The sequence below is a fragment of the Phyllostomus discolor genome, chromosome 14 (assembly GCF_004126475.2).
Source record: "Phyllostomus discolor isolate MPI-MPIP mPhyDis1 chromosome 14, mPhyDis1.pri.v3, whole genome shotgun sequence".
Taxonomy (NCBI): Eukaryota; Metazoa; Chordata; class Mammalia; order Chiroptera; family Phyllostomidae; genus Phyllostomus; species Phyllostomus discolor.
Window position 1 is genome coordinate 43,312,697 of NC_040916.2, and position 20,492 is coordinate 43,333,188.

At 48.9% G+C, this 20,492-nt stretch overlaps 1 protein-coding gene across 2 annotated transcripts; it reads right to left on the reverse strand.

Moving 5' to 3' along the window:
• Nucleotides 1-770: 770 nt before the first annotated feature.
• HMGCS2 (3-hydroxy-3-methylglutaryl-CoA synthase 2) lies at nt 771-17,825 on the reverse strand. Of its 2 annotated transcripts, none has more exons than XM_036015276.1 (10): nt 16,091-16,628; nt 13,541-13,995; nt 10,358-10,483; nt 9,616-9,780; nt 8,085-8,250; nt 6,297-6,467; nt 5,148-5,254; nt 4,461-4,586; nt 3,507-3,618; nt 771-1,800 (listed from the first exon to the last, which is right to left on the reverse strand). In XM_036015276.1, exons 1-9 carry the CDS (start codon nt 16,213-16,215, stop codon nt 3,512-3,514), a joined length of 1,548 nt encoding a protein of 515 aa, XP_035871169.1. In that variant the 5' UTR covers nt 16,216-16,628; the 3' UTR covers nt 771-1,800; nt 3,507-3,511. The 2 variants fall into 2 exon arrangements, with proteins under 2 accessions (XP_035871169.1, XP_028358728.1); XM_028502927.2 differs by lacking the exon at nt 16,091-16,628 and adding an exon at nt 17,543-17,825 and having other exon boundaries at nt 772-1,800.
• Nucleotides 17,826-20,492: the final 2,667 nt, after the last annotated feature.

Below are 20,492 nucleotides of genomic sequence, written 5' to 3' on the forward strand. Positions count from 1 at the left end.
ACTGAGCAGCACCTGGGGGAGAGCCTGGGACGGGAGTCAGCTGATGCTGGATTAGCTGCTCAAACTGCGGTTTATCTCGGATTTTCTGGAGCCTGTTGGGACATGAACAGCCTTGGGCAAAGAGCAGAGTAGGCGGGCCCTGTGTCTATTGCCCCATTGTCCCTGGCACCCCCAGCCAGCCCTGCCCCCCACGGATGGGAACAGTCTCTCCTCCAAAGTGCACTTACTTGTTAGGGAGGCTGAAGAAACTTTTTAAAAGGAAACAAACGACAAGAATTTTGCGTCCTCTCCTTCCGGGCCCCTCCCTCAGCTGAGCCCCCACCTCCCTGAGCCATGGCAATTTTGTAAAAGAATCTTGGAACAAGCAGGGCCGCAGCCCAAGGGGTACAAACAGCCTTCTCATGGAGAAATTTCCCGCTAGGTATCAACAGTGGTTTTTTTTGGTTTTTTTTTTTGGCTAGAGGAGCCAAAGAGTTGACCTATTAACCTCTGCCCTGTGTTTATTTGTTCAGATAACACTGGTAACGAGAAGGAGCTTTGATCTACAAGTGCTGGGCAGTCACTTGTGGCCCCTGTCGCTGGCTGTGCTCTGTGGGATCAGGGAAGGAAGCTGGGGTCCAAGCTGTGCGTCTCCCCGCCCATGTTGCCCCAGAGCCTCTCAGAGAACAGCGGATGGGGAGTGGGGGATGGGGAGCGGGGGCCTGGGCGGTGCTTGCCCAGCAGTCCTATTGTGGTGGGGGAGTCGCAAGGTCAGGAGGGGGCCCTCCCAGCCGGGGGGCCAGAGGGCGGAGCAGGCTTCTCTTCAGGGCAGCCAGTGTGAATTTTTCTATGTTCTGGTTTCCAGGAAGTAGAAGAACTGTTTCCTCCTTTTCTCTTTTGAGTATCTCATTTCGTTTTCTTGTTTGTGATTTTCGTTTCTGTGCACAGTTAGGGCTTGGTTGCCTCTCTTGCCTTTTACTTTTATTTCTTTATTATATAAATTTCAGGTGTACAGCATGCATTCTAATTAGACATCTGTATATACTACAAAGTCATCGCCTCCAGAAGTCTAGTTGTTTATTTATTTTATCTCCACCCAGGGACATGTTTTTCATCCCTTTTTAGAGAGAGAGGAAGGGAGAGAGAGACAAACATCCATGCAAGAGAGGAGCATCGATTGGTTGCCTCTCCTACAGGCCCAGACCACGGAGTGAACACAAACCTGGGTGTGTTGCCCTGATCAGGAATCGAACCCGCAAATTTTTGGTTACAGGACGACGGTTCAACCAATTGAGCCATGCTGGCCGGGACCAAAGTCTAGTTCTTATCTAATGCCGTGCAATGGATGCCCTTCACCTCTTCCCCCTCACTTCTCTACCTTTTTAATGGTGTTATATTAGCTTAGTACCAGGTATATAACTTAGAAATTCACAGAAAACTGAAAGAAAGAATAAAGACAGAACAGCACAGAGATTTAGTAATAATAATAAAAACAAAGCTGCAATGGACGATAAGCGAGTTATCCGGATCCTGGAGACAGCTGATCTGCCGCATTTCTGGAGGTCAAGGCCAGGCCTTTTCCCCAGCCCTCTTTTTCACAAAGGGCCCCTGACCCACAGAGTCACAGGCTCATGACGGTGACTACAGCAGGAAAAGGCACGAAGGCCCCATGGAGGGCGGCTGTCACTCGCCAGGGCTTACAGGACTGGTGTGTCCAATCTGATCTGTGTACCAGCTCCGAGTGGGTTGTTTGTTTTTCTTTACATGATTCGTGGGCAAAAGCTCTGCTAGTGGACTTTTCCTGGGGACCGCTCCACGAAGCTGTAGAATTTAAAGAAACAATAAAAGGACATTGAATGGTGAATCTCATCCATGGCAGCCCCATCCCCCGTACCTGCTTCTGGTGGAGGTGGGGCTGTGCTTAGGGTCTCTCCTAAACTGTCCTGAGGTCTGGGGTTTCCACCCTTCCCCCACCCCCAGCTTGGAGCCCTGACTCCTGCGGGGCCTATGACCAGTGCTGGGGAGCCCAGGCCGGGAGGCTTGCAGAGTCCCCAGGACTCGGTCTGTCTGGGCGGAGAGCAGGCCAGGCAGGCTGGGCAGCGCAGAGACCGCTAGAGCTCTGCAGAGCACTGCTGGGACTCAGAGCCCTGTTTCAGCTAACACCTCGCTGGTGCAGGTTCATTCCCGTGAGAGTGATCGTCACGAGACCAGTCCAGGAGCTGCGGCTTTTCCCTTCACAGGAACCATACTGCCTAAGAGGTTTGCTGGCCAGGAGAGGAAGGAGCTGGACCTTGAAACTCTCCCTTCAAAATCCCACATTTCGTTCCCCCTCTTTCTCCAAAACACACCTCAAAAAACACAGACTCTTCTCTTTCTCCCTCCCTACCTCTCTCCCCTGCCTCTCTCTTCCTCCCCTGCCCCCTCGCTGATGATTAAACTAGCTTGACACATTTAACAGCTCCCTCTTTGCCATTGACTCTCCCTTAAGAACCGTATTTCAAACAAACGAGCAAGCAAACAAACGACTCTGGCAGATCAGAATCTGGTGAACCTGCTTTGCTGAACCAGCCTTCCCAGCATGCCCTGCAGCCCCCAGTTGGCCCTGCAGCCCCCAGTCCCCCTGCCTGGCCCCTGCCAGCCCAGCTGTTCAGCAGCCCAGCCTCAAAGGTCTGACAGCCCAGTACCGAAAGGCCCGCCGTGGCAGGGAGTGAGCGGAGGGGCCCCCTCAGCCCGTGGTTTCCCTGCTTCACCTCAGCACCTCCTTTATCTGTGGACTCCCCCTTCTTGGTCTCCTGCTCCACACCTTGCCCTTGGCAAACCTTTCTATTCTTCCCCCTTCATCCACCAAAGGAGCAAAACAAGAAAAACACTAGAAAACTATGGAGGAAGTATTTGGACAGGGGACTGTATTTATGGAGATGTAAGGTTTGTAGAAGAAACTGCTTCTCACTTTTTTGCTTACCTTACCAACTCGAAGATAAATGGAAGGCTGATAGCCGGGTCCATGAACTACAAGACTCTAATTCCAAAAACTTGGTTTTTCTTTAAAAAGTATCTTAAAGAATTCTCCAATCCCTCCTCTGGCCTCAATTCTCCTCCATTAAACTCTTCTCTCCTGAAGACCCCGTTTCTCTGTGAATCTCCCCACCACACTGGTGTGTACCCCCCCAACCTTACCCCTTTGGGGTAACGAGTTCGATGGGTTCATGGTCACAGTCTGCTCCCCCTTATGGCTGCTGATTTTATTTTATCCAGCTTCTAGGGGAGCTTCCTATCATGAGCCATCAGATAAACAAGTAGACTCTTTTTTTTTTCCCATTCAGGATTTAAGAATATGCTTGTTCCCTGTGCTTTGGCTTTCCAGGGCAACGAGCCCTAAGCGTTTTCCTCAGTCCTCATAGTATGCACTCCCCACCTCTGGTCATCAGGAGCCACACCCCTTCCCGGGGCTAGTCACGCTGTCTGAACTGCATCTGCTGCTCCGAGGGAAGGGTTTCTTGCCACCAGCCCTGCAACATTCCACTCACCACCTTCAGACCGGACAGCGGGCGTACTTCCGGCGATGCAGCTCGTCCACTCTCTCCAGGTACCAGGTGCCTGGGAAAAGGTTCTTTATGTCTCCAGGGGGTGAGAAATTCACTGCGGAATAAGGAGAAGAGGCAGCACTCAAAAAAAGCTATATGCAGCTGGGGAGGGAAAAATAGTAATAGAGACGCCTATAGCTTCATGGTGGTGCTCTCCTGGCTGTGCGGCAAGGGGTGTGAGGTCATCTGCTACACACCCAGCAGAGCTCCGGACCAGCAGAAGGACCGAGAGCAGCCATCTTGGATCTAGCACTTCGGGCTCGGCTATTAGAAACTTTATTATAGCACTATGACATTTCCCTACAGGAAACATCAGTTGGTTGCCCACATCAGTGCGTTGTCTCGCTCACGTCCAACCAGGAGCAGCCTGCAACCCAAGCATGTGCCCTGACTGGGAATCGAACCAGTGACCCTTTTCGATTCTCATGCTGGCGCTCAATCTACTGAACCACACCAGCCCGGGTAAAGTTGGTATGATTTTAGAAATGAGACAACAATTTCCCCAAAGATAAAGAGCTTGTGAGTGTCACAGGTCAGTGTACCTTTGGATATCTAGCTCCAAAGTCTGAGCTCTTTCAGTGTTAGATGGCACTTTCCAAGACTGTACCCCTGGCTTCCATGGGACCACATGGGCCAGTACCCTGTTTTGGGTGGTTAGCCACAGTCCATACCAAGGAGCCACATGTTGCCTGCTACCTCTTCCCAACTCTGTGATCCGCTTCCCTACCCAGTCCCTGCCCCTTGACACCTAACATATCTTCTCCCAGTCGTATCTCAGAGACTGCTTCACCTCAGCTCCCCGTATTCTAGACTTCTGATGCATCCCTGACTGTCAGCTGCTGGCACAGCATCGGGGGAAAATTGCCTTCTCCTTCTCTCTTCCTGCCTTTGTCTTACCCTTGTGGAAGAATTGTTCTCTTTGGTCCATGATTGCCGTGAACTCCTCAGCAGACATGCGCTTCCTGGAGGCAAGGCGTTCTGGCAGGTCTGACATACTAGATACCAGCTTTTCTAGGGGGGAGCCTGGAAAGCAAAAGCAAGATTGGAAAACCTTTTGTCATTATCACCGCTACCAGTCACCAATCTAGCACGGGTTTTGTGGGAGCGCAAACCCTGCAGGAAAGTACACTGTTTAGTGTGCGGCTTAGAATGCCAAGGAACGAAAAAGGTCAGCAAACACGACGCTAGCAGGAGGCAAGGGCAGACACGCTCATTTAGTTGAAGTAGATGCGTTCCTTTTGTTGCCTTTGTGCTAAAATAATCAACTATTATAATCAACAACTATTGACTGGATATCTCAGACCCACTATTTCTCTTTAACCAGATGCAACCAAGCCGGCGTTCCTCTTGCCTGGACCGGTTCCCCACGTCTGCCTCTGTTCCTCTTCAGCCTAGTCTCTCAGCAGCAGCCCGAGAAGTGCTTCGATTGCATAAATCAGACACACTCACGCCACTGCTCAAACCCCTTTACGGGTTTCCTTTGCTCTTAATCACACTGGGAGCCTCGGTGCTGGTGAGGCAGAAACTCGTTCCTCTTACCAGATGCGTTTTGCCAGAAGTGCCTGCTAGAAAGATGGGACCCACCTGGAGAAGCGTCCTGGGACACTTGAAGTGAAAAGAAACTGGCTGCCAAGCCAGAGCCATAGGAAAAGGCACCAATCCTGGAGCCAGCCAGGTCCTGGGCAGAGTGCCTGCAGGGAAACAAATCAAAAGCTAGAAAACACATCAGTGTCACATTCTGTGCTTCTAATGAACAACCAACCCATCAGCCCAGTGCAATTTGCCTCTTGCAGCTGGAAATGAGCTCCCAGCGCTCTACACAGAGAGGGGCTTTTGGACCCTGGGGAGAAGCCCAGAAGGAGAAAAATGTGCCGAGAAGAGAGCAGATAAAATCCAAGACACAGTGAACATAACAACATTTCAAGCTGGAAAAGGAGCTCCCCCCCCCCCCCCCCCCCCCCCCCCGCCCCATGAGGGCAAGTGGAGGCCAGCGAACCCTGAAGGCATCTCCAGGTGGAGACAGGCCCACGGGAACCTGGGCCACCATCAGGCCTCCATGGTGACTGGTGATGCTTCAGCCCTTGTACCTCTTTTACCATCCCCTCATTAGTAATAGTTTTGACAGTGTGTGTGTGTGTGTGTGTGTATATATATATATATAGTGTATGCACGTACAAGTATTTCCTTCAAAAACCCATAAAATGTCAAACAAGTAACACTTGAGCATCTGCTGAGCACAGCAGTCTTAATTGCTTTAGACATTTAACACTCATCAAGACCCTGGAAGGTACATATTGCTGCTGTACATATTTTACAGATGGGGAAAGTGAGGCACACAGAGGTTGAGTATTTTCCCAAGGGCAAAGCTAATGAGTAATAAAGAGATTTTAACCTAGGTTGTAGGATCTAAAGCTGGACTCTCTTAACCACTATATTCTACGAGGTATGGCAGTTTAAATGGATGAGATAAAAATACACACAAAATTTCTTCTATTTTCTTGCTGCATCGAGTAGATCTTGCACGTCCCCTGACAATACATGAACTTCACTTTGGAGATGACTACTTAATACTGACAGTAAACCTCCAATACCTACCTTTAAAACAAGTTTCTTTCATCTTTCCCTCTCTCCCTCCCTCTCCCTCCCTTCCTCTCTTCCTTCCTAAAAAAAAAAAATCTGACCCAGCAGAGGAACCAAACTTGGCTGACCCCTGAGACCAGACGCAGTACTCACTGGGACAGAAGTGAGGCCAGACACCCATACAGGGACGAGGTGTACGTGTTTCCGTTGTGGGTGGAGAAGTAAAGGGAGGCCTTGGTTTTCCTGTTGAACATGTCCAGGGAGGCCTTTTGCAAAGCTTTTTCGAGCTCCTTGTTGTTGTAGGTGTCTTCCAGCTTTAGCCCCCTGTGAGGCAGCCAGAGCAACAGGCCAAGTGAGTGACCGCAGGAGGGGAGGGTGGCAGCGAGGAGAAAAGAGACGCTTCTGGAGAGAAGACCCTTGGGCACGTGTTTTTATTGTAGAATATTTAGAAATACGGCAAAGCGCAAAGAAGAAAATCTCACTAACATTCCTGCCATTCAGAGAGAGCACTTAAGTCATGTTTTCCTTGTGGAATCCACTCCTACTTTCACACAGTTTATTGGGAAATAAAGCCATGCTTGCATTCTGTTTAGCGTGCCTCTTTCACGGTTTTCTCTATACATTAAATTGTTCTTATAATATTATTTTTAAAGGCTGCAAGAATGGGCCGTGATGGAATTGGCCCTGCTTTTTGGCCCATCTGCCCATTCCTGTCCTCACCAGTTAAAATACTACAATGAAAAGTTACATGTTCTTTTAAACATGTGAAATTGTTGAGCTAAAAGGTATGCGCACTGTTAAGCCCTTTGTTTCATGATTTCCTATTGCTCCCCAAAATCCTTGTATCGATTTATATACCCACTGTCTCCCATGTTCCCACAGCCTCGTCGCTTCTGGGTATTCAAAATTTAAAAAGGCTGCATGAAGAACATGGTAACTTGTTTAACTTTGTTATAATGAACATGCACATTGAAAAATACAATTGTGTGTATTTCTTCTTTGAGGACATTTCTTATTCATATCCTATGCTCAGTTTTCTGCTGAAGGTTTACCTTATTATCGACAAGATTTTCTTATTTTAAAGATATCAGGCCATTATCTTTAGTATATGTTAGAATATTTTTTTTTGTGGAGCAGGTTTCATAAGCAATCATTGTGCTAATTTTAGTGTTTTAGTTAGTGGCAGGGTTAGTAGTAGTAGTGTGTAATAAGGGCAGATGTTGGTAGCATATTACAAAACCTGACTAGTTACCAAGAAGAAAGGGAACGTTCTCCTCTTAGTAGGAACTCTCTGTATTGGAGACTCTTCTTTTCCAAATATCTCGGAGTAATGCATCAATAAATGCCACTCTTCCTGCTGTATTGACCTCTCAGAGGGAGAGCTAGGCTATCTGTCTTGACTTCATAGATGGGAAAATTGAGGCAATAAGCCAGACATTAATGAGGTCAATGGTGAGTGAGAATGGACCAGACACTCCCTGAGTTGCTGTCCTGTACTGAGAGGATTTGTTTCCAGGTGTTTCTGTCCATATAGACTGTGAGAGTTTCTAGGCAGAGATCATGGAGTCACATTCGTTCCTGTATGAACGAATTGAGTGTGAATGATGCCTCCTGACACATAGCTGATATCCATGGGATGTTTATTGACTGAATGACAGAGCCACACTCTCTCTCTCTCCTTCTTCTTATTCTCTGAAGTGTCTCACAGCCACTTGACCCAGAGGTGCTGGCAGCCCCTCTGTACTTCCTGAGATAAAAGGTGGAGGACTCTAAGGAGACAATAACCCAATAGCCCAGGTAAGGCTCGGTGTCATTTCTATTGTGTTGGAGGAGTGTATTTTTTCCCCACAGGAGTGGCTGGTGGCCAGACTCAAGGTGTGAGAGAGCCCCCTCCTTCCTCACCGCTGATGAGCCTCTCTGGTCCCCACAGAGAGGACTCACCTGAAGGCCTCCAGCCCCTTGTAGTGGCTGATCTGTGTGTCGTTACTGGCGGACAGGAAGTCATTGAACATCAGGCGAGCCAGGGATTTCTGGGTCATCTTGCAAAAGGGTGTGTGGAAGATCATGAACTGTAAATCATCGAGAGTGAAAGGTCGGTCGATGCCAGCTGGAGGAAGAAGTATGAAAACAAGGATGTGGCATGATGGGTAGATAGGCCACTTAGACCTTCGCTCCCAGATCTAACTGTGCAGAGGGATGCTGGGTCCTGCCCCCAGCAAGCACTCCTAAGGTACAAGCACTTCACTAAGACCCTGCTCACAAAGAAAGAAGGGAAGGGAGTAAATATGTTCTCCCTCCCTACTGTTGCCAACCTTTATGGCAGACGATTCCCCCAAGTCAACCTCCTGTTCTGTTATTTTCCCTGTTGTCCAGAGGAGGAAACAATGCCCACAAAATGTGAAGCTCAGTTATCTGTCCACGGTCACCCAGCCTGAAAACGGCTGTCTTTGGATTCAGGTTCCGAGTCTCCGACTCGACGCTCCAGACCGTTTTTCTCACTTCGAAGAGGAGAGCGACGCACCCTCTGTCTTTAGAAAGTGTACAGTTTAGTGCTGACTCCGAAGCAGCACCGTTCAAACTCCACATGAGAAAATGGAGTGAAATCAGAATGCCGTAAGAATTTAGAGGAGGCGAAAGCGGTTGGCCAATAGCAGCTTTACAGCGGGTGGGCCGAGGCAGGGAGGCCCGGGTTGGCTCCGCACCCCTGGGGGCGGCTGTGGCAGCTGGCATGTCACGCACTGCAGTGCAAAGGGGCAAGAAGCGGCTCCTCACGCCACCCCTGCAGCGTCATGCTCTGGCGCTTTCGCACTTGCCTTTTCCCTCACCGACACCTGCCTTTTGTGGGTGCCCATCTGGGCGTGGCTGAGCAGGTCAAAACTCTTTTTATATTTCAAAAATAGGTTTCTCAGTATTTTTAAAATAAAATTTGTTGCGTTTCTGATTATGAAAGCAGTACATATCTTTAAGCAGGAAAGTTTAGAAACTGAAGGTGAAAATAAAATCAGCTAGTAACACTACCATCTGGAGAGAAATCACTGGTAGTAGCATACCAAAAACACAGCTAAGACTTTTCAACATCAACCAGACTTTACAAGGTGGCAAACTATACACCAAGAGTCAGTTGCTGCTGCCTTCAGCGGAAGGAAATCCTCAGCCCAGCAGGATGTGGCTGCTCTGACTGACCAGGGGACCCCTCCCGGGGGCTGACATTCACTGTTGTCACACTGGTGGCTTTGGTCTAGATGACTTTCTTTATTTAGCTCAAGTTAGAGGCACTTTCATCCTTGAACTTGGATGACATCCAAGTACACTTGAGCATAGACCCAGGGACAGGTGTAAGAAGAAGGGGACATGAACCAATTCTCATGAAATCATTTTCAGAGGAGCGAAGAGACCTGGTCTTAAGCGTTTATGACAAACACTGGGCCCCATGTACACAGAGCCCCCACTCTCTGTCCTCTGAGCCCCATACCTTGCTTCCACTGGTTCTGGATTTTTTGACGGTATACTGCGTAACATTGGTCCAAGGCCCGTAAGTAGCACTGGATGGAGAGCTTCCCGTCCACCATTGGGTATTCCGTGGACCCATCTGGTTTGTAGAAATCGTAGACGTTCTCCATGTGGGTTCCCCGAAGCCCTGGCAAGGCACACGTCGGGATTCAGGGACTGCGCCGTGCAGCCCGCGCAGAGCAGAGGGGATGGGAGAACAGCAACTGCGCAGGCTCCTGCTCTCCGTCTGCCCCATGCCCAAGCCTGAGCCCACTCGACATCCCTCATGTGCACAGAGGAAGTTCAATAGACTGTTGCGCTTGCATAAATGAGACTGACATTTCTTTCCCCACACCTATATAGGCTTAACAAAATCTGGCATAGGTGCCAAAAGTCCAAAAGGAAAGGCTTTTACTTTATGTCCAATACCATAGTTCATCTCCAGTCGCCAGTTTGGCTCCCTAAGGTCCTTGCTGACAGCGTCACCACCATTAATTCTGCGCAGCTCTAACCAACATGTGACCGAGCAGGAAAGGAAACCTCCCCGATTGTTCTCCCTGCCCTCTGCTCCCCAGTCCCCCCTCCAGCCTTTTGAAAGCAAGCGATATCCTCAAATCCAGCCTTCCGCCCTGCATAGTGGGTGTGCCGATTTAGGACCAGGAGCTACGCATTTGGCGGCACTGCGCGAGTCTCTCAGCACCGTGCACCGGCAGGTTGCTACAGACCTCTGTCAAGGACCAGGGGAGCCTCGGGCCCAACCAGCATTGCCACGGCCCCGGCCCCGCCCGTGGGGCGAGCATTTCCTCTGGCGTACACGGCGATGTCCCCACACACCACCATGGCGTAGCGACCTGCAATGACAGACAAGAAACAGTTATCCTCACCACCAAATCGCGAGTGGACTGGGGGCCCCTTACACGCGAGCCTCAGTTTCAGGTACTGAAGACAGACTAGCGAACAGGACCCAAGATCCCCGCCCCACGGAGCTTACATTCTAGTGAAACGCACGCATCACAGCACATTTGAAATGCAAAGTCAAAACTCAGTGTCCCATTACTCTAGCTGTAAAATGCTCATTTACTCAGAATTCAATGAAAAAATGTACTAATCGGCACTTTAGGATGTAATTTAGGTTTGTACCCATCACCTTTAGCCACTCTGGCTGAAATTCCTTCCCACAGAAGGCCAAAAGGTAGGGAGGGAAACTAACATTTGAAAAACTAGCTAGACACTAGTTACCCCCAAACGGGTCTCACGCCATCCAATGAGGCAGGGCTGTGCTGGGAGCCTTATCTGTGCATAATTTCATTCTCATGATAAGCCTATAAATCTGATATGGTTATCCTCTTTTCCTAGACAAATCGAGGCCCAGAGAACTTAAGCCACTTGCCAGAGCCGCACGGCTAATAGATGGCACCATAAGAACTCAGTCGGGATTCTAATCTAAATTCATTGATACTCAAGATCTTTCTTTTAAGAACTATAACAACTCTATCCCCAACAAAAAAAGTATTTTTTCCAAGTATGTATATCTATATATTTATGTCTATATCCATCTTTGTGTGTGTACTTAGAAGTCATTACGAAAAAAAATCAGTACATTTAACTACTTAAAAATTAAAACCTATCAGACACAAACTCAAAAAAAGTGGGGAAGTATTGATAATCAACAAAAAGCTGTTTTCCTTCTTTTATAAAAGTCTCATATGAAAAAGGACAAAGTATGAAATAGGAAAATGGCCAACAAACATCATAAAAATTACTGAAGCTCTCTTAATGAAGGAAAGACAAAGTGATGACACTATTGTTTAGAAAGTTTGATAACATGAACTGTAGAAATACACTTTAGTGTAGCATTTTGAAGAACAGTTGGTCCCATTCTATCAGACTCTTAAACCAACACGACAGACCTGCAATTCCCCTTCTGGAAATCCATTCCTACGACACAGTCCAACGAGCAAACAAAGCTCGTACAATGGGCATTAGAACATTATTTGTAATGGCAAAAAAATCTTGTAACAGTCTAAATATCCATCCATATGGGGCTAATTAAGTTTGGCACATCAATGAATAGACTGTTATGTAGCTTTTAAAATAACAAAGCAGACCTCATGTATACTGATGTAAGGTAACCTCCAGCACACTGTAGAGTATAATGTTAAAAACTAAAACTGAACAGATATGTGTCTCCTTGCTGGTACGTAGAAAAAATCTGGAAGAATGCATAGAAACTGTTAGTGTTAAATTCTGGGAAGTGGTAATAAGGTGTCAAAGGAAACTTTTTCTTCACTTTACACCCTTTTCTATATGTATATATGCTTTTTAAGCATACATTTCGATTGCTTTCGTAAAAAAAAGACAAGAAAGCATGAGGACTCCCAGGTCGTCTGAGCCGGTACCTGCTGTTTCTCAGGGGCCTACCGCCCCCCATTGGAGGCCCCCCAGGTGGATGGCTGGCCGGGCCAGAGCAGAGATCCATCTCATCGACACTGGCCTCGTCTGGGCTTGACAGGCGCCATTAGGCTCCAGCTTAAATACGCTTTATGTTTTTATACAGACTGACAATTCCCATCTCAATAGCCTCATATTCAAGAAGGATGCATTTGCAGCCTGCCCCTGGGGAATGCCCCGGCACTCAGCAGAACTTGCTCATTTGCAGCGATGTGCTTCAAGCTGATGGTGTCCCCAGTCTAGGCTCCGAGTGCTGCTCACAGGCTGGCGAGTGCCCTTTGCCTTTTATTTCCACACTCCAACGAAACGCTTGGCTGGACACGCTGGCGATGAAGGTAATAAGGGCTGCTGGAGAGGTAATCACGTAAGTGCCAAGTGGGAGAAGCACTGTACGGACAGACTTGATGATGCAGAGGCTGCAACACCCCGCGTCAACGGGCGGGGAGGCTACACGGGGCAACCGAAGAAACACCGAATGGGCGTGTGGGATCACACCGCTCTGCTGTGCGTGCGACCAGAGACACACCGTTCACACTTGTTGGCCTCTTTTTAAAGTAAAGCACATTGGGTGAGATCATCCCTAAGGGCCCTGCCAACATTAAGGCCTCAGAATTAATTTTATGATTAATGTTCATTATGGTTTCCAAGGCTTTAATTCCAGTTTCCACCTCGTTAAACATTGAGCGCCTTGACTGCCCAGGCACTGTTATTTCTCACCTCCGTGCATACATTACTCAATTCTGACCAGCCCTGCAAGCGAGTAGGCAACTAAGACCTATGGAGCTCAAAGAGGTTAAGGGATCTGTCAACAGTTACTGACAGAACTAGGTTTCTAACTCTCAACTTGAGCTGTTTCCCTTGGACCTTTCATGCTATTACAACAGGGGTTCTTTCTTGCAATAGAAGAGAGACGTAAGTAAGGTATAGGGTAATGTTAATATGCAAACACAAATTCCTAAGAATCAGGCAAGGGAGAAAGAGTAGAAATGTTCTGTGTAATTAGTCTATCCTATGATTCTTCGGGGCTGTTTTTACCAGGGTGTCTCCATCTTAACACCTAACTTGTTTAAATCTTTCGACATTACCAATCTCTCACTCTCAGACACTAAAGAGAAGCTGTAGAGAAACAAGGGCAGTGAAATGGGAAAGACATTGGATTTGGTTTGGTGTATTACCCTTGCCACACACGATACGTAAGGTATCAGATCTTCCACTTTTTCCTCTATAGATCAGGGATAACGCCCACTTCCTGAGATGGGGTACAGATAAATGAATGGCTATGGGAACAAGTCTATACAAGTCTAAGTGGTTATTATCACGATGGTTGTGTCAATAAGTCATCCCTCCCTCCCTCCCTCCCTCCCTGGATGAAACCGCCTGGGGAAACAGAAGCAAAAGCAAGGGTTCAATCCGCAACCCCAGCTCCTTTCTTACGTAAGACCTCTAGCTGCACATACCATCCCAGTAGCTGGACTCCATCCAGTTGGCCGCGTTGAAGAGGGAGGCAGTGCCGCCGTAGCAGGCATTGGTGGTATCTATGCCCTCGATGTCAGTGTTGCCCGAGTTCTGGAAGAGCTCCATGAGCACCGTTTTAACAGCCTTGGACTTGTCGATGATGGTCTCGGTGCCCACTTCCAGCCGGCCCACAGAGTCCCACGGGAGCTCCGTGCGCTCCATCAGCCGCTGCACCACCGTTAGGCACAGGGAGTTGATGTCCTCCTGCACTGAGCAGAAGCCCATGTGGGTTTGGCCCAAGCCCACCGTGTACCTCCCGGCTTCTACGTTGTTATACTTCTCCAGGTCTGTTTGGTCCACATACTGGGCGGGGAAATACAACTCCATGGCCAGGATGCCCACATCCTTTGGCCAAGTGTTCGTTCTGGCCAAGGGGACAGCAGGGCCTGTAGAAAACCTGCAGTGGAAATAAGAACCAAAATCCCACGAATGGTCGCTAGCCAGTCTCCTCAAAAAGCAGCATGGCAATCGTTTCACTCAACTTGAAAATAAATTTTGAAGCTATGTTATAAGAAGAATACAAATTTAGAATTGCTATCGATTTCTTTTGAATTGATCGTTTTATTCCTTATTAAATGTCCCTCTTTATCGTGTGATATTCTCACCACACCATCTCCTTTTCCTGGTGTTAATAAAGCTGCCTTGGTTTTTTGATAACTGTTTGCCTGGCATATCCTTTCCCGTTCTTCTATTCTTTTGACCTCTTGTGGTTTTTGTGTTTTACATGCATCTGTTCTAAACAGCACATAGTGGGGGCTTTTTAAATTTTGAACAAACCTGACAATACTGGTGCTGTAATTGGAGTAATCAATCCAATGATATTTATTGCAGTTGCTGATACAGCTGGAATTACGTCTTCCGTGTCACTATTTGTTTCCATTGGTCTCACACATTTTTTATTTCTCTCTTCCTGTATTCTTCTGGATTAAGCAAGTATTTACCTCCTCTTTTTCTTTTAGTAAAGAAATGAGTGATTACAATATACATATGTGACTTATAACTTAATACTTCTACTACTTTCTGAACAGTACAAAACCTTACTTTAACTTTGTCCTCTCCACCCCTTTGAGCTATTATTGGTGTATAGTTTCTCTGCTACATGTTATAAACCCCATAGGACATAATTTTAAAACATTCATTCATTTTTAAAGCATCTCTATCATTCCCCTTTCTCTTCTTCTTCCTTTTTTTCTATACAAGAACATACTGTTTCTTTCCTGGGCCCACCCACCTCTCTCCCACCTTGACCCCTAATGCCCTAATTCCCTCCGTCTGCAAGTACAGAGGGAGTTAGGACCTGAAGTCCGGCCACTTGAGTGACAGCCGTCACTCTGCAGATGGTGAGATCGAGGGACCCATGAGTGAGGCGTTGCACTCAGAGCGACCTCCCAGCTGGTCACGTGCTGGAAATGTTCCATCCCTTCACCATTTGGTGTGCGTGACTCTCCTGAGTGTGTCTGGCTACAGACTTTCTGACTTTGGAGGAGGGGCAGGATGGCGCCACAGACTTGTACATTTAGCGCTTTGCCACAGACACTGCAGCTCTGACAGAGTGTGTCTGTCAGTCGTCCTGAGGACTCTGGGCTTCTGGTGACGCCATTCCTCCATCACGACAGTTACTCGGAAGGACTGCTCTGAAGCAAGCAGATCCTGTGATCACAAGATAGTGGGGCAAAGTGATAAATGTCCACTCACATCTGACCAGAGGGGTTCGGAGGTCAGTTATCCTCCCTATCTACTTGGTGCCCCCCAATAATTGGAGTCAGTGCTCTCAAATATTTGTGGAGGAGCTTCCTCCCCACCACCTAGGAGCTAACGGTCAGCCAGCACGCGGTCCTGCCCGTGCTTGGCTGGCTGTCCCCTCAGCCTCAGGTTCACGCTGCCTTCTGTGAGCTGCCTCCCTCCCTCTCCTTCCAGCTAGAAATCTAAGAGGTTCCAGGAATCCGTCACTTGGTAACTTTTGTAACGGAGCAGGGGGCTATTTCTAGAAATGGATTCCAGAGCCTTGAAGAAAAGTTAACATGTAGAGGTTTCCAGAAATATCAGACCACTGGAACTAAGAGTGTCTTTCACATCTTGTACTTTCTTTATGGAATAATCACTTTATTTATTTTTAAATTGGTCTTGTTCCAGAGTTGTTTGGTTCAAGAACAATGAGTTTTATGTTCTTTCCTTCCTCTCATCTCTTTCCCTTGTGTTTCAAAATTAACTCTTAGATGCCAGGCACTGTGCTGGGGAAGGGCTGCAGGCTGAAGGGAGTGAGGAGGTCAAGGACCTCCGTGACCGAGGGAGGAATGCGAGGGGCACAGGGACACATCCCCCACCCGGGAGGCAGAGTGTGGTCCCTGCCGAGAGAGAGAGAGAGAGAGAGAGAGAGAGAGAGAGAGAGAGAGAGAGAGATGGGCAACATCCCACGTGACTTCAGAGGACGCAGATTCCCTGCAGGGAGGCTCGGGAGGGGCTTCATAGAAGAGGGTGCATTTGAGATTGACCTTGACGGATGAGTGGAGCTCCTGCTAGTGAAGAACTGGAGGGGGCTGGAAGAGGCAGTGGCCACAGTGGGGGTGACTGAACAGGTGAGGACACCTGGAGTGGAGAGGGAAGGGAGGAGGCACATGAGGAAAGCAGGTGGGGACCACAAGGTCGGGGGCACAAGTGTCCCTTCGTTTTAAAGGCAGTGAATCCCGCACTGAGATGGGACCAGCTCTGAGGATGGCTTTCGAGTCGATGCAGTCTGCATTAGGAGGGGACAGACAAATAGAGAAAAAAAAAAGACCCACAAAGAAGATTCTGAATACCTATTCAGACCCCAGAGCATGGGATCAGCTGTGCATACACCAACAAGGGAGATGTGGGTGACGATTCCCAGAGCTTCAACCAAGAACGCCAGAAGAAGGGGCAGGTCAGTGAGGACCGAGGTTCGGTTCTTGGCGGGCAGCCAGATGTTGCTTATCGGAACACGCAAACCCACATCATCCCCTTCCTCACAAACACGAAAACAGAGGGGATTCCGAGCTGGGACGTTTGACCTGTACTCGGGGTGGGGCAGAGTGCGGACGATGGTGGGGCGTCCTGCAGGAGAACAGGAAGGCTGGAGAGTGTCACCTACTCCACCCATTCACACACCCAGGCTCTCTGCGTGCCAGGCAAGGGAAGACACAAAAACACGAGATCAAAGCCATTTTTCTAAGCGTTCACGGAATGCTGTGTAGAAATGGCAGGAAGGAAAGGGCTGGTTGTAGCGAGCAGCGGGCGGCTGAGGGGCCCTGGGGGACCAGCTGTAGCTGGGTTACCGTCCACACTGCAGACCGCAAGTGCGTGGGGCGGACTGGGGACGTGTTTACACAGAAAGGAGAGCACAGGTAGTTCTGTGCACAAGCAGATTGCACGCATATGCATGCACACACACACACACACACACACACACTCACACACATCTTTAGATCTCATCTTACCCTTTCATGAAATCGGAGGGCAGAGAAAGACACTTTTTATCCTTAGTCATTTGTTAACTGCTGTGCGACCTGAAGCTGCTGGTTTTACTAACACTGCCGTTGGCACAGACCCGGCGACCCAGCGGGTCTTGGCAGAGGCTGTGGGCGGAGGGGATGGCAGTGGAGAGGAGAAGGCTGCGGGCCCTGGTACTGATATTCCCACGGCTTCGTGCAGCCAGGGGAGTGACAGACGTCCTTGTGTACAAACAGCAGGTGTCAGAGGTTTGAGATCCTGCAACTCTGTGGCTGTGAGGGGCTGTCCACTTATAGATGAAGTAGCTCAGGCCACGAGAGGTTAATGCGCTTATCTAAGGCTGTGCACAAGCCTTGCCAATGTGACTTGGATTCTAGTGAGCTTTTCCTTACAACAGGTCTGCTGCCTGTCTTTTACTGGCTCCGTGACACTTCTCTAAGAGTGACCATACAGTCCCTGGGAACAGCGTGACTTACCTTTGGAAGGCGGCAGGGAGAAGGCTAGCAGCCGCGGCAGGTGCTTCCTGCATCCCCCTCCTCACCTGCAGAAGTCGCTTCGCTGGGCTCAGCAGCCGCTGCATTTTCGGAGGAGCAAGCAGACAGCCAGAGTTTACACACGGTCCTCGGGAGAGGTGCCTGGCGGTGTTCAGTCAGTCTTTATAGAGCCCCGAGACACCTGCCCTCCGAGTCACGCCCCAGCGTATCAAAGCTCAGTTGGCTGCCAAACTGGGCCAAAGGTCTCGCTCAGAACAGTGGCAAGTCAAAAAAAAAAAAATCTCTCCAATGTGTACGTAGTTGTCCTGCCCCGGGGCGTGTGCAGGACTTGCAGCTCTGGTTCCTCCTTTCTCCGGCTCCTGCGGCCGCCTTAGTTGTGTCCAGCCCCCACCGGTGGCTACAACGTTCTTGGCAACATGTCCGAGGGGAGCTCCCCTGGGCCTGTCGTGGGCCCCAGCTGCTCACCTGAGTGATTCTCACATGGAGGTCCAGAATGCTCTCTGTGGAGTCAGCTCTTATCATTTTAATGTATTATGCATAATAAGAAGAATCTTTCAAAACCAAAGGAATGATAGCAGCCCTTTAAGAAGTTGGGAGTATTGGAAGATGGGCAAAGGGCTGGTACCAGAAAGGGCATGGAGCCTGCCCTATTTCTCCCGTTCTTGTGGTCATCGTTGTATTTGTCTAGTTCTACACAATTTCCAAGTGGAGCGCAGTCAGTGTGACAATAGATGTACAAGGGCCCCAAAGAGGTGACTGTCACTTGAAGCTCAAAGCCTCCTAGGGACGAACGAAAGATCTGCTCTACAGGTGAGGCCGGAGGTAAGCAGACTGGAGATAAGACTTTCCCAAAGACGCACCTGCGCCCAGTAGGTGAAAGGTTGCAGACGCACCTGTGTCTTTTGACTCCAGATTCCGGTCTTTCCACTTCACTCTTCTCAATAAAAAGGTTCCTGTTATCTGATCTTCCAATGAATCTCTGCCTTCACCCTTCTCTCCTGGCACCTCGGTCTTTCACGAGGGTCTTGCGTTCATTCATTAGTTCATTCAGTTAACCCCCATCCCATACGGCCCTGTGGGGGGGTGCGGAGAAGAGCCTGAATGATTGCTGTTTGAGGGGAGACAGAGGTGACTTTGTTTTCCTGAACACAGGTGCCCCCAGAAGTCCAAGTCTTCTAGGTATTCCTTTGCCTTCAGCTTCGTGCCTCTACCCACCTTGTATTGTACTCTCTCACCCAGGCCCCCGCCTCGCTCCGGCACCCCATGCTTTTCCACAGAGCCTTTCGTGCCTTCTGTCATGCATTTAAAATCCTTTACTTCCAACCTTTTCTCTGAAAAATGCTCTGTCTCCAACTGCAGCTTCCAAATGGCAGCTGTGCCCTTTGCCTCTCAGGCAACATCCACCCCCGGTCACCAATCCCCGAAGTACGAAGTAGGTCAGTGCCCAGAGTGAGGCGAGTCCTCCGCTCAGCATTGATACTTGCTATGTGTCAACACAAAATTACTTCTGTGTTTTTTCCCCTCCAGGAGCATGTTTATTGTGTTTGAGATGATGCATTAGGTGCTCTCTGAGCTATAAAGGGTAAAAGGAAATCTTTTCATTACAAACCGACAAAGGTAAAAGGTAAAATGTTTTTCACAACAGCATTAACCACATACTCAGACATAGATCTGGGTTTAATACAAATGACATAATTCCTAGTCATCTACAGCTACTTTTACAGCTTCATCCAGATAACGACTTAGGCTAAAATGCGCTACAATATTTGGTAGACTTCGGGACCAGTATCCTTAGTACATCACAAAACACATTTTGGTATCCCAAAGAAGCAAGACTTGCCAGTAGGCATTTTAAACATAACTAATCTACAGCTACAAAGTTCTTTTTTTCTTTAAGATTATTTATTTATTTATTTTTACAGGGGGAAGGGAAGGAGAAACAGAGGGAAAGAAATGCCAATGTGTGGTTCTCTTTTGCACACCCCCACTGGGGACCTGGCCTGCAACCCAGGCATGTGCTCTGACTGGGAATTGAACCGGCGACCCTCTGGTTCGCAGGCCAGCGCCCAATCACTGAGCCATACCAGCCAGGGCCAAAGTTCTACTCTTGATAGCATTTACTTTTGCGGGGAGTCTCCCAGTCTCCAAGGATAAAAGCAGAGAATCAGTGTAACGTTTACACAGAAGTCTGCACTCATCTCCCTCCTCTCAAAAACCCCTCTCTTCAAGCACATGCAATCAGTCTGGGCCACCCCGTGCCCTTCACTCTTTCCGTCACCTAACAATCCTGCTCCACACCCTCGTCATGAAGATCAAAGCACACGGGTCACTACCTTCCTCTCTACCATCAACCCTCTCAGCGATCTTGGAGATGTCATTGTCCCCCTAGGTAATTCAACCCCCACCTGGCCTCTCCCCCGTGTTCCCACTTCTGCATGACCTGTCTACTCGACATTAGCCTCCTGTTCCGAATTCACACTCTCAGCCTTACCGTCACAGTGTCTACACCGTCTCCCACATTTTCCTCCCATCAGCCCATTTTCTAACAACCTCTACCTTCCCAGCTCGCGTTTAAAGTGCCCCCACCTTTTTCTCCCACTGGGACCACCACTGAGTCCTCTACTTTGTCACCGTTTGTCACACCCATGACTTCTTTTCTCTCTTTACCTAATTCAGATTATTCACGGTGCAGCACCATAAACGATCCTTCGCACACCCCTGGCCACGCACTCACTCTGTCAGGCTGGCCCAGGGCACCGTCCCCATTCACAGCCACATGTCTCAGGTGGGCCTGCAGCACAGCCCGGCTGTCCCGGCTGTCTCTCCGTATCTGAGGCTCTTCCCCACAACCACACGTGGATTCTGCTGTGGGAGAGGAAGAGCCAAGGCCGCGGGTGATTGTGTTACTGGTTAACCCGTCTCTCCTTCGGCA